Genomic DNA, 11,946 nt, shown 5'->3' with positions numbered 1-11,946 from the left:
TCAGCAAATTTGAACCAATATGAGAAGACATTTTTTTATACCGTGCAGATTGTTTAGTGCTCTTGTGTTTTCAAATGTTAGAGGCAAGACCTGCTGTGCCCGGAATAAAGAGGTGGGAGCTCCTTGGCAGAATGTGCAATGTTGAAACATGAAGTTGCTGTTTCCAAAAGGCTATGGTAAACGTGCGTGTTTTGATTGTGCTCTCTATGTAGCGTATCCCTCACATCCGCATCAGCTCAGGTTTGTTACCTCTTGTATTTACTGTGCAGATCAGCCCATATATACAGTGCGGGCGCAGAACAAACAAATGGTCCAGTTCTGCTTCTTGTAAAGACGGCAGTGCATTTCAGTGTGCGGCCTTTATCCTGCAGTGACCCCCTCAGAGGACGCAGGAATCAGACATAACTAACGTGATCGTGAGTTTCATCATCCCCTTCACCAACGCAGTCACTCCATATTTTTAGCTCAATGACTGCCAAGATTGATTGCTCACTAAGACATGAAACTCCTTTGTGCTCACTATATTCTGTGCTTCCCCTAAATGTGCTTTCACTCCATGCCGAAGCTGCAGGTGAGGCTATGTGCCATTCGTGTCTCAAGCCACTTGGCCGAAATCATCTGGTTTCTTGTATGTTTTTGTCACATAAACAGGTAATAATCTGGTGTCTTAAAGACGTTGAAAGCGTGTTTACATCCTCATTTGTAACATTGACACATTCAACAAGGAGAGCTTTCTTGTGGTTTAGGTGGAGCAGAGTGTGGAAAGATCCCTTAAAGGTGCTGTATGTAGGTCTATTTGTTTTTGCTTTGTTATTGTCACTTCTTACTTAGCTGGTGAACATGGTTTCTTACCCCTCCAAGGCGCTAGTATTTTACATACACACTCCTTTCATATTGTTTTTACAGGGGTTCACAGTGCTGTAACTCTCCGCCCGCACTCCCTTTGAATACAGACTTTGTCCTTTTAAAGGTATGATATGCAACATTTCTTCATTAAGATGTCTAAAAATGACGATCCGATGAAGTGTGAGGAAGTGAGGAAGGAAGTCGGCAAAAGAGACGAAGCAAAACGTGACAAAAACTTTAAATCATCCTACGTTAACATCAATGCCTGAGTCAGGTAGCCAGATTTTCATCAGCAATGGTTGCAGGTTAACAATGAAGACAACAACTCCCATGATCCAAAGCTACCTGTGTCTGTTTTGGGGAGTTGAGAGACCCCTAGCAGCAGAAACTTTATACTGTGTCTTTAAATCCTCTTATTATTATTATTATTATTATTATTATTATTATTATCATCGTCATTACAAAGTAAGACAGAATGTTAATGGACATACAGATCTATGGAAGATGGGGGAGAACAGAATAAATAAAAGGGTTTTATGGTAGAACAGAACTCATCCCATCTGTATACACACAAGTATATACCACACAATACATCACAGCTACTGTAGGCACTACTAAGTACGAGGTACTGTAGCCTGAAACCTGAGCGGATGCAAGAGGCCGCATGACCACAGCAGAGTAGGTATGGGTCAGCGCTTGCATTATGTAAAATAGGGAGGATCTAGTAGAGACAGCTAATGGTATGGAAGCATCAGTCAATATTGGCATGAGATAAACACGCTTTTAACATCATAGGGCGCCAGATTATAACCTGTAAAATGGTTTTAGTGTGCAAAGACATAAAGGTCTAATGAAACAACACACAAACCGGATGCTTTACCTGGACGTCAGCCCTCTCCATCCCTCTCTCTCCATATATATAACTATTGCTAACCAATACATGTTGTGTGACAGCATTCTTGTGATTAATGTGACGACGCTTAACAATCAACTCCAGGGTCTCTACCTAATTAAAGTGCTCAAGTGAATGAGACGAGGTCCAAACTCTACACACTACATAATCAAGAAAATGAACCGACGAAAGCATAAGGCAAACAGACGACAGAGACGCTGTTCAGGCACCAAACAATGTGACTGACTGTGCTTCACACTACATCTGTTTAGTCTCAAGTATTGGTGTTGTCTCAGGGAAGGGCCACCAGACAGGAGAGAGGTGCTATTGGCTCCTCTGCTGGCCAGCAGAGACACCCGGTGGTGAAATCTGTGTATTACCACGTATTCCAGACATTTACATCACAGTATATTTTCCACATTTTACCCCTAAACACACATTGCCATACAAGATTGTACACAAGAAATAAAAAGAAGGCTTCAATTTTCACACCTCACAAAAAGACATCAAAGTGTAGATTGTAGTGCTTATGAGATGATGTCTGTAGTGGTCACAATTTGAGGAATGCACAGTAAAACCCAAACATCACCCTCTGCGGGATGAAGCATGACAAATCCACATGGCAGTGAACCTCTTACTCGCTGCACTGTGTGCTGCTGCACAAACAGCCGGTGCAGGTGGAGCAGACAAAGCGAGGTGTCCGCTCTGCTCTTCCTCCTCCACATCAGAAGAGGATCCGTATCTATGGCACGTTGCCACGGCTTCCCCTGGGTAACGCTGCTATTTTTAAAGAGGCAGGGTCACGGGGAGCTCTCATTCAGCGGCAGACAACACAGTGTCGCGCACGCTCGCTTGCACATCTGCACGCGCAAGCACATTTCCTTCTTGGGGAAACACAGGCCGCTCAGCTTATCTCTGCTCGTGCACTGCCACCTCTGCCCTTCTAAGGCATTGATTAAAATGCTTGATTGAAATGATTGATTAAAAATGGAAAAAAAAAAAGCTTTGTCTGGGCCAGCCGCGACTGGAGCTGCACAGAGGTGACGTGTGCAGCGACGACTCCAGAGCCTTGTTTGTCGAAGAGGAAGGTTGTTTAAAATAAAAAAGTGCTGCTCTGTGTAAGGCTCAGAGATGCTCTAATGCTAGCGGGCGTCTGTGCTTCCGTGTTGAAAGGAATGAAGGGGAGAAAAGCCTCCCTCTCGACTCGCACTACTTGATGTGTGTATATACACGATTTACGGTGACATCTCAGACTATTGCACGACACGTATGTACAGTATTCTACATCAGTGGGGGACACAGGGATAGAAGGAGAGCCACAGTTTTACTTTATTATTATTGCTGATGGAGGATAGGCACGATGAACTTAAAGATGTAATGTGCTTGTAACACTGTTTGCACTATCAGATTAATCTCATACTGTTATGGATGTAATCATTTTGTTTTTCTAGGCGACAACGCGGTGAGTCTCCTTCCATCCGGTCCCCACGAATAATAATCTTCTACGACCTATAATGATCTCCTCTGTCTAAGGACATCCGACCATCTCTAAAATAACCTTCTCCAGACGGGTATTCACATGGGATTACGGTTCAGTACGACGTAAAAGCATTCAGGCGTTGCACACACCTTAACCCTCGGCCAGAACTTATCACAAAACAAAGCCCTGTATCTGAGCCCTCAGTAAGCCTCCCGCCTGCCCCCGTCCCTCTCTCTCTGCCCCTGACAGATGGAAAAAGCTTGCCTCACACTCCCATGATCCCGCCATTACAGCTGGGAACGACAGGACGTTAGCAGCACAGACTCTACAGCGGGGAAGAAGGAGCGATGGAGCAGAAAAAGGGGGTGATAGAGGGATTGAGCTCTGGGGGTTAAGGTGTGATGAACGCTGCAACAACCGGCAGTGGATTTTCTCTCCCTCTTGACGTCCTCCTCTCCTCCCTTTCGTCCTCTGTCTCGCTCTCTCCAAGCAGGGCCGGGGTTCACTGGATGGGAGGATCTGTAAGTTCACCGGATCATAGCTCAGACTCGGGCGAGCCGATGTTCTGGTAGCCAGTCTTGGTGCTGGTGCCGTAGTTGGTGTTGGTCATCTCCTGGGTGCCGCCGGGTCCCAGGTAAGCGCGGTGGGCGGGCATTGGGGACGGTGCCTCGCTGGGGTTCTTGCTGAGGATGAAGCGCTGCTCGTCCTGCTCCTCAAGGTTGGAGATGTCCTTCATCATGCCTTTGCGGTAGGAGACGGACAGCTTGTTGGAGCCGTCTGACATCAGGTTGAAGCGGCGGAGGACGAAGACGATGGGTAAGGGAAGCATGGCCACCACAATGAGGGCGTAGGCCATGGCTAAAGCCCAGGGAGGGTAGCTGTGGAAATGCTCTGCGCCCTGGGAGAGAAAGAGCGCAGAGAGAACAGGATGAAGATAACAAAAAAAAAAAAAAGAAGGGAAAGAGGAGGGTTCATCTCCTCTGCCACTCTCTGTGAACACACATAAACAAAGAGAGACTGACCTCAGCCTCCACCCAGGCGTTGTATCCTGCAGGACTGACAGCCATCTCGATGACAGTGGCGATGATGAGCACCACCAGGACAGCCGGCGACACGTACCTCCACATGTAGTAGTAGAAGGTGTACGGCCTGAAGCCAAGCATGTCCTCTAGGTCCTGCATGAACCTGAGTGGAAGCGAAGGCAGGGTAAGAGAGAAAGACAGGAAGACAAAGGAATTACATTAAAATGAACAGTTTATCATTTCTGCCACCGAACATAACAAAAGATGGAAGTTGCGAGGGATCATGGAAGATGCTGTCTTCACTGTTGAACAAGAAGAATGCACAAAAGTGAAGTCTGTTCATGTCTTACTCTAGCGTGTTACCTGTTCCGCATTGCTGAGTGAAGCTAACAATTTCTAATGGGCTCCAAGTACAGGCGAGGCTGCTGGGAATGTCATTGCTATTGCAGCTATTTTGGTCATAAAGTGTGTAAACAAATCAGATTTGCAACATGATTATGAAAAGACATCGGATCATTAAGCCACTAATCGTCAGAGGAAGATACATGTCTGTTTAGATATTTCACTTAAAACCACAAATGTCAACCTCAAGGTGGCGCTAGAGAAATACTACAAACTCTTTAATAAAAGCGAGCAGAATGTCATGGCAAACCATCCAGTACAGAGATATTTAAGTCTGGACCAAAGTTGTGCCATGCTGCTAGAGTGACTAAAAATATTCAGATGTCTTGTGAACCGAGCAAGTACAGCTAGTCTGAAAACCGATCCACTACAACCACGCTGCCTGAAAATCAGTTACATCCAAGCACGGCTCCGGACTGAGTTACCTCTTAGTGCCGTAGATCCAGGCCACAGAGATGTTCTCCAGGATCACCACCACAGTGAGAGGCAAACCGGCTGAGTAGTCGTCAAACATGGTGACAAAGTAGTTCCCCGACCGCTGCACAAACAGCAGGCCTAACAGGAAGGCTATGACACAGCACACCACTGAGGAGGGAGACGAAGAATCGTCCAGTGAGCACTGCGAGACTCGAATACAAGAGATATGATTTCTTTTTTAATTGGATCAAGAGAGTTAGCTCACCGCACAGGATCTCTTTGCGGATCTTGAAAGCATCCAGTATGGGCGTGGTGATGCCGGTCATGGTGCCGATCATGCTTCCCAGACCCAAGTTGATGAGCATGAAAAAGAACATGACTGACCAGAAGGGACTGGCAGGAAAATGCGTCATGGCCTCTGTGAAGGCGATGAACGCCAGACCAGTGCCCTGAACTGCCTGGAGGACGGACAGAAGAAGGGTTACAGCGGTCAAGGGAAAAGAGTGATCCTGTGTGGAAAAATCACCCACTTAGTTCTATTTCTAGACTCAGTAATTACAGTGCGGCCACTGAAGGTGAGTGGGTTGACGTGGACTGTGAATTATGCTTAAAATTCCAACACAAATGAACAGAAATGGAGGAGTGATAATCAAGGTGCCCAGACGACAGTTAGGCAAAATCATAATTAATCTTTGCAGCGACAAACATTAACAACACTAGAGGCTTTATTTCAAGATGTGACCAAAACATAAGTAAACACTAAGTAAACCAAAACTGGGAATGTTATGAGAAAAATGGGCCATAAATTACAACAGCTTGACTAAATCTACGGATATTAGTTTGGAAAACATCCACTGATGACCGACTGACCCGTAGAAAAAGTGACCGCTGGAGAACAGTTTAAATTACAACAACAAATTGTATCACTGTGTTTAGAAAATGGAAGTATAGATTGTGGAGATGTGTGCGTGCAGCTCGACCACATCACCTGTAAAGTTTACCACTCAAATGATGTGTGTGTTTTGCCTGTAGGAGGCCAACAGTTCAACACCAGGCATTTAATTTACCGTCATATATGACAGAGAAAAGTAGAGGGGCTTAATGCGTTCACCTGAGGAGAAAATGTTCGTGTGTTTTTGTCTGAATAAACGAGAATGGTCAAAACTCTGTGAGCAGCTCTCACCTGCATGAAGTGGTTGATTCTGCTAATCTGTGGGGCTTTTTTTTTCCTTTTCTTTATTCGAGAGTCTGCCTGGTCTTTCAGTATGAGAGCATGACTCACTGAATTCATGTTCAGATTTTGTAATGCTTTCCCTCAAAAGCCTGCACTCGCACTCTAAATAGCCTCTGCCTGCGCTTAGATCTGCTCTGCTCCTGCTCAGCCTGCACTCACATATATTGCTGCTTGCACAGATTTATTGTGCTGCGGCTTCAACCCTTCTCCTCGCACTCGGGCTGCTTCTGTGCTTTTGTGAAACATTGGATGTATGCTATGTTCTCAGTTTTGTTTTTGTGCAACATCCCTGTCAAAATAATTGACCACTGACATGATCCCTGCCTCATGAGTGGTGTGTTCAATTTACTTCTCAGAGCCCCTTTTATAGGCGGTTACTCCTCAGCAATCAGCTCCATGCAGATGAGAGCTTCTTTTTTTGAGGTTTCTCTAGAATTCATAAAAAGATCCTAATTTTACTCTCCATGAAAACGGAAAAAAAGGGCAGAATTTGTATTATTTTGTGAGTGTGTCGTCTGTGGCATCAAATTCTTGAATCTTGAAGATTTGTGCAACTTTAACTTTTTAAGTTTTGGCATGAAAATAACTCAAATCTATTGCTAAACTGGTTGATTGATAATAAACTGATGGTTGTAGTTCTACAGTAAACACTACTCAGCATCATGGTGTTTTTATCCTCCCTTTTCTTCTATTCATTTAACATTTTTGGATAACTTGTCGTGCATAATCATTTAAACATACACAGTTGTTACACACTTCATTCAGTAAACGTTCCCATTCTCATTCCAGTTTATGAACTCCCTCCCACTCTGACCTTGTTGAGTTCGTCCTCCAGCATGCAGGCGTCCAGGCCCAGCTGGTCGAAGCTGTCCTCTTTCACAGTCTTAATGACTCCGTACATCTCTGCGTAGTCCTCGGTGGACAGATGGGAAAAGTTGATGTGAGGAGGGATGAGCTCTTTGCTCAGCACGCCGGTGTTTAAGTAGCCCAGGATCTTCTCTGCATTGCTGCACATGAAAAATTGAGGGTTTGTGGAGAAGAAGGATGTGTCAGTGAGCGAAGGTTATAGTAAAAATGGCTGTCAGAGAAAGAGAGTGAGAGAGAAACAGTCAGGTAGCGTATGACACACTCACTCGACAACACACTTCTCGTTCATGACGTTGGCCTTGAACCCCAGGACGGCAAACACAACTAAAGTGGCCAGGATGGAGGTAACGAAGTTAATGATGGAGACCAGTGTTGCGTCAAAGTGGCAGTTGTTGTCACGCTTGTTGTAGCTGGAGAAAGCGATGACGCCTCCGAAGCCCAGGCCGAGGGCGAAGAAGACCTGCGTGGCTGCTTCTCTCCACACCTGCGGCTCCAACATCTTTTCAAGCTGGAGAGGAAAGGGACGAAATATCAGTAAAAGACTTATGATCGGAAAGGTCATATTTTCTGTCAGCTATCCTCTCGAACATTGATGTTCCTGCCACAAATAGCTTCATGACCATATTCATACGCTATATCCAACTGTGACACCACGTTAGTTAGTTTTTACATATAACCCCGTACTGTTTGTCATCAGAGATGCACAGATTGATCGGCTAGAGACCTTGAAACTAACTGCATTTTGCTGTCATTTTTGGTCGCTGCTTTCTATCTCTGTTCTCTTCTCCTCTGCTGCCATCATGTGTGTGTTTTTAAAACTGCAGGTCCACACAGACACGGCGCAGAGAAGAGAAATGGATGTCACTGTGGGTGGCGACAAGTTGCGTTGTTATATATGTGAAAGATTGTAGTTAAGGGTTAAGAAGGCAAACAAACAAACATGGAATCCTTGTTGTTAGAGCCAGGGACTCCGTCTGTTTGTACCTTTCAATGTAAGGGCTCCTGCTGGATGTCATTTATACAAAAAAAGCCCTGTCCAGGTGAGAGAAGGTCCTGCAGCTTGGCGCAGCTTTAGAGGAAATGTTATTATTGTAAACATACACATTTTTGCTGTTAAGTATAGTTATGAAGAAAATTGGAATTGGCAGATTGGTCTTTGGTATCGTTTAGGATAAGAAACAGAACTGAAAAAAGTTCTGTGGGTTCCAACAATTGTTGGCCACTCAACGAGTGTTTGTAGTAACGTCCCCACATGTGAAACTGTGGGGACTGAAATCAGAAAAAAATACAGGGAAATATTTAAGAGGCATTGTAACTTCAAAATATTATGTTTGGTCTCAGACTTAACGCTTCAAGTTGTAACATTTCATAATGCAGTAACAGAGAAATCAATGTTTGGGTTTGTTGCAGTATAAACTGCACCATCACAGCTCTGATGATGACCTGAGTGACTCTTACCATTTTTTACTACTTGTGCTTTCACATTCGGTGTTGGCAGACTGCAAAGTATTTCATTATGTATGATCATACACCGATTCACTGTAATGTATGTATTTATAAACCTTCACCACTAGAGGGAAACATCAACCCAACACTTGAGACACTGTGGATATTAATGAAATTTTCATATAGGTGGAGCTGAATGGCCTTGATGGTGAAGCAGCTAACCATCAACAAACTCATGGCTGAACAGCTCGCAGAGACAAAGTGTCACTTATGTAACATATTTTTTCGGCTGTCAGGCTGTGAATGAAGGATCAGGACCAATACAGTCAAGAGTGTAAAGATAACATTTCTCCCTCAGCGGCAAACGACAACGTGTTCTATTATTTTTATTATAATAGCTGCATCCTCTTTCACAGCTGCTTCTTTCTTTTTAGCTGAAATCACCTCTGTTTTTCTCTCACCTTTGGGGTGAACATGTGAGCGATGCCGTCCACTGCTCCCTTCATCAGCAAGACTCGCACCAGGAAGCAGAAAAGCACCACGTACGGGAAGAGAGAGCTGAAGTACATCACCTAGGACAGAGAGAGAGTCAAGGATATCACACGGTGTTGCCATGGACACGCTTTTTCGGAGGCCTCACGCGCATGGGAGGGACCAAACGGCAACCATGCACACACACAGACACGTGAATAAATCCCCAAACTGCTTTGTGTTTGCTTGGCACAGAAAACTGTGAAATCTTACCAAATGTGGAGAGGAACTCTTTGAGGTTTGGAGAGATGAGTCAAAGATCCTTCCTACAGCGTTTCAGGGAATCAATTCAGCACTGACTGTGATAATTGGATCACTCAGTCTAAAACCCATGTCAAACCTTGGCGATCTGTATATTTTCCTATTGAACATGTGGGCTGGATGTTTCTCTGTGGTATATGACTCACTCTCTGGATCCAGATTACAGGATGTTGTTGCAGTTGTTGCCAAACGGAGCATTTTCCATCTGCATTGTAACCCGCTCTTTGCTTGGTTCAGTTTAAGCTTATTAATGTTGCATGTATCCCTCTTCCATAATATAGATGAGATCCAAATATAGACTAATGCTGATGACGGGCTTACCTTTGACTGAAAGCATCAGCAGAGTGAAAAAACACTCTGTGATATGGATGAATCATTGATTAAAAAGAAACAATTTTAAAGCTCTTGTTGAAATGATTTATTGTGTGCATCTTTACACAGCGTCTATGGTGTGTTAATCTCTATAGTTTGCAGGTTCGGCCCCTGCTGTGTAGCCACGGAGACCCCGTACCTTCCCAGAGGACTGGATGCCCTTGATGACAGCCAGGCAGACCAGGATCCAAGCCACCAGCAGGGACAGCACCATCTTCCAGTTCAGGCCCCCCGTGTCGTCGATGGAGCTGGTGATGTTGAGAGTCTGGCGGTACCAGAAGTAAGTGGTGGCCGAGCTCTTTTCACACTCTGGCACCACGACTACAACGGCAACAAGGAAAGAGCAGGAAATGGAATCAAGTTCTCCAACAGTCAAGTCAGCACATATAAAAAAAAATCAGTGAAGTATAGGATCCTTGCTTTCAGTATTTGACTAAATTTACAAAGGTATAAGCAACTAGGTGTACTTTTAAAAGTAAGCTAAACATTCTACAAAGAGTTTTCTTTAAAAATCCAGTATGAATAGAGTCACTGTTGTAATAATACTCATGCATGGTAAAGGTAATTAGATGGAACGATGATGAGTACAACAAAGCAGTGATTCATAATTTTCACATACAAAATCTCCCACCTAAAAATTAATCTTATCCATTTATTCATTCATTTCAAAGAAAACTCCATAAAATAAGTGGATTTGTATTGGAGAGGAGTTGAAACCTCCTCATTTGACAAAAATGGCTCCCTAATTTGGAGAATTTTGAGTGTATGTTTTGGATGTAAAATCACAAAGGCGCTCTGTGGACTTTTCTTGTAAACAAAGTCTCTGTTTACATCCAGTGTTGAGTGCACTTCTCATACCGTTGCAAAGACCATTTGTTTTTTTACAGCCAGCTAACTGCTAGCACACAGTCCTCGTCTTCCCTGCATTTGCTGATCAGGTCAAGTCAATTTCATATATATAAAGCCAATTCACAACAAAAGTTGTCTCATGGCACGTTTTAATTGAAGCAGGTCTAGACTACTCTTTTAATTAATTAACCGAGACCCAACATTCCCCCATGAGCAGTCCTCTGGTGCATTGCTATGTGTCTTGGAGTGTTTCCGCCACATTTAATTCAGTGAAATACTGTTAAACCATTAGCATTAACGTGCATCGTGCCACCCAAATGCCTGTGCATGTGTCTTCATCCACTCGACCAAATAAATTATCGCTTAACAGTGCTACAAGATAACGACTGTACACCTTCAATCTGCAAAATAACAAGTAGCAGTTTGCTACCAGATACATGTAATGGAATATCAAATACAGCAGTACAAGGTAGCGCAAAAAAAAATGCTCAAGTAAAGTAAAAGTACTTTATAATTGCATAATCCCACCACTGCACATAGCTGAACTAAATCCTGCTGGACGCTTCGCAGCATCCCCGCTGCCGTCATAATCATAATCATAAGCAGAGTCGACATCCTGCCCTCGAATGTTAATGAAAGCTGATGCCCTTTACTCTGCCAGAACCTGCATGTGCCTCCACCACAGGCTACCAGCTGACGCTGTCGGCCGGGTCATGCCATCTGACGGGCCGTGCCAACAGAGCTGCCCAATAGGACGAAGTGCAGGGCCGTTGCTGCTTTAGAGAGAGCATGAGCACTTTTCTGTTGGCCTGCAGAGACACTGCTGCTCGACTGCAGAGCCACAGTGAGGCAAGCTGATTCAATCCAAAGACGCGTTCTGTAGCTTTAAGCACCTCCCTGCGTAGCACTGGGCAGAGTCTGCATATGCTGAGATACTTTGCTGAATATGGAATTGTCTTGCAGGACTCTGCAGCATTCATTTTTCCTCCATGTGCTGGTGAGGGCTGTTCAATAGAAAACGCTCTTTTGTACGAGTACTTGTCTGTTCCTGTAGATCTCTATTACAGATTCAGCTGTGTTGTGCACTCACTGGCTTGTGTTCCATTTCTCTGGATGGGGCATTCAGCCCAAGGCAGTGGATACTGGAAAGACTGGAAGAAGTAGAAGATGCTCCAGCCGATAATCACGTTATAGTAGAGGCCAACAAAACCGCAAACCTGAGGGGAAATGAGAGCAAACGAGGATAGTTATCATTTCTCAAAACAATCACTGGATCACCTCACAAATACACAAACACATGTAGCACAGGAGGCAAAAAGCATACAAA

At 44.3% G+C, this 11,946-nt stretch overlaps 1 protein-coding gene across 6 annotated transcripts in view; it reads right to left on the bottom strand.

Annotated features, from left to right (window-relative positions):
• Positions 1-2,715: 2,715 nt before the first annotated feature.
• slc6a17 (solute carrier family 6 member 17) overlaps positions 2,716-11,946 on the bottom strand; it is a 38,852-nt gene continuing 29,621 nt past the window's right edge. For 5 of the 6 annotated variants that reach the window (XM_037104492.1, XM_037104491.1, XM_037104493.1 and 2 more), the window contains 9 exons: positions 11,710-11,836; positions 9,910-10,091; positions 9,068-9,178; positions 7,427-7,668; positions 7,108-7,300; positions 5,325-5,517; positions 5,068-5,227; positions 4,241-4,403; positions 3,754-4,116 (listed from right to left, as the gene is read on the bottom strand). In XM_037104492.1, coding sequence (XP_036960387.1) covers positions 3,754-4,116; positions 4,241-4,403; positions 5,068-5,227; positions 5,325-5,517; positions 7,108-7,300; positions 7,427-7,668; positions 9,068-9,178; positions 9,910-10,091; positions 11,710-11,836 — 1,734 coding nt within the window. Of the gene's footprint in view, positions 4,117-4,240; positions 4,404-5,067; positions 5,228-5,324; positions 5,518-7,107; positions 7,301-7,426; positions 7,669-9,067; positions 9,179-9,909; positions 10,092-11,709; positions 11,837-11,946 lie in introns of all 6 variants that reach the window. The other variant, XM_037104496.1, reaches the window with a different exon arrangement.

The sequence above is a fragment of the Acanthopagrus latus genome, chromosome 7 (assembly GCF_904848185.1).
Source record: "Acanthopagrus latus isolate v.2019 chromosome 7, fAcaLat1.1, whole genome shotgun sequence".
NCBI classification, from domain to species: domain Eukaryota; kingdom Metazoa; phylum Chordata; class Actinopteri; order Spariformes; family Sparidae; genus Acanthopagrus; species Acanthopagrus latus.
The sequence above is the reverse complement of the archived record's forward strand: the minus strand, read 5'-3'. Positions and strand labels throughout refer to the sequence as shown.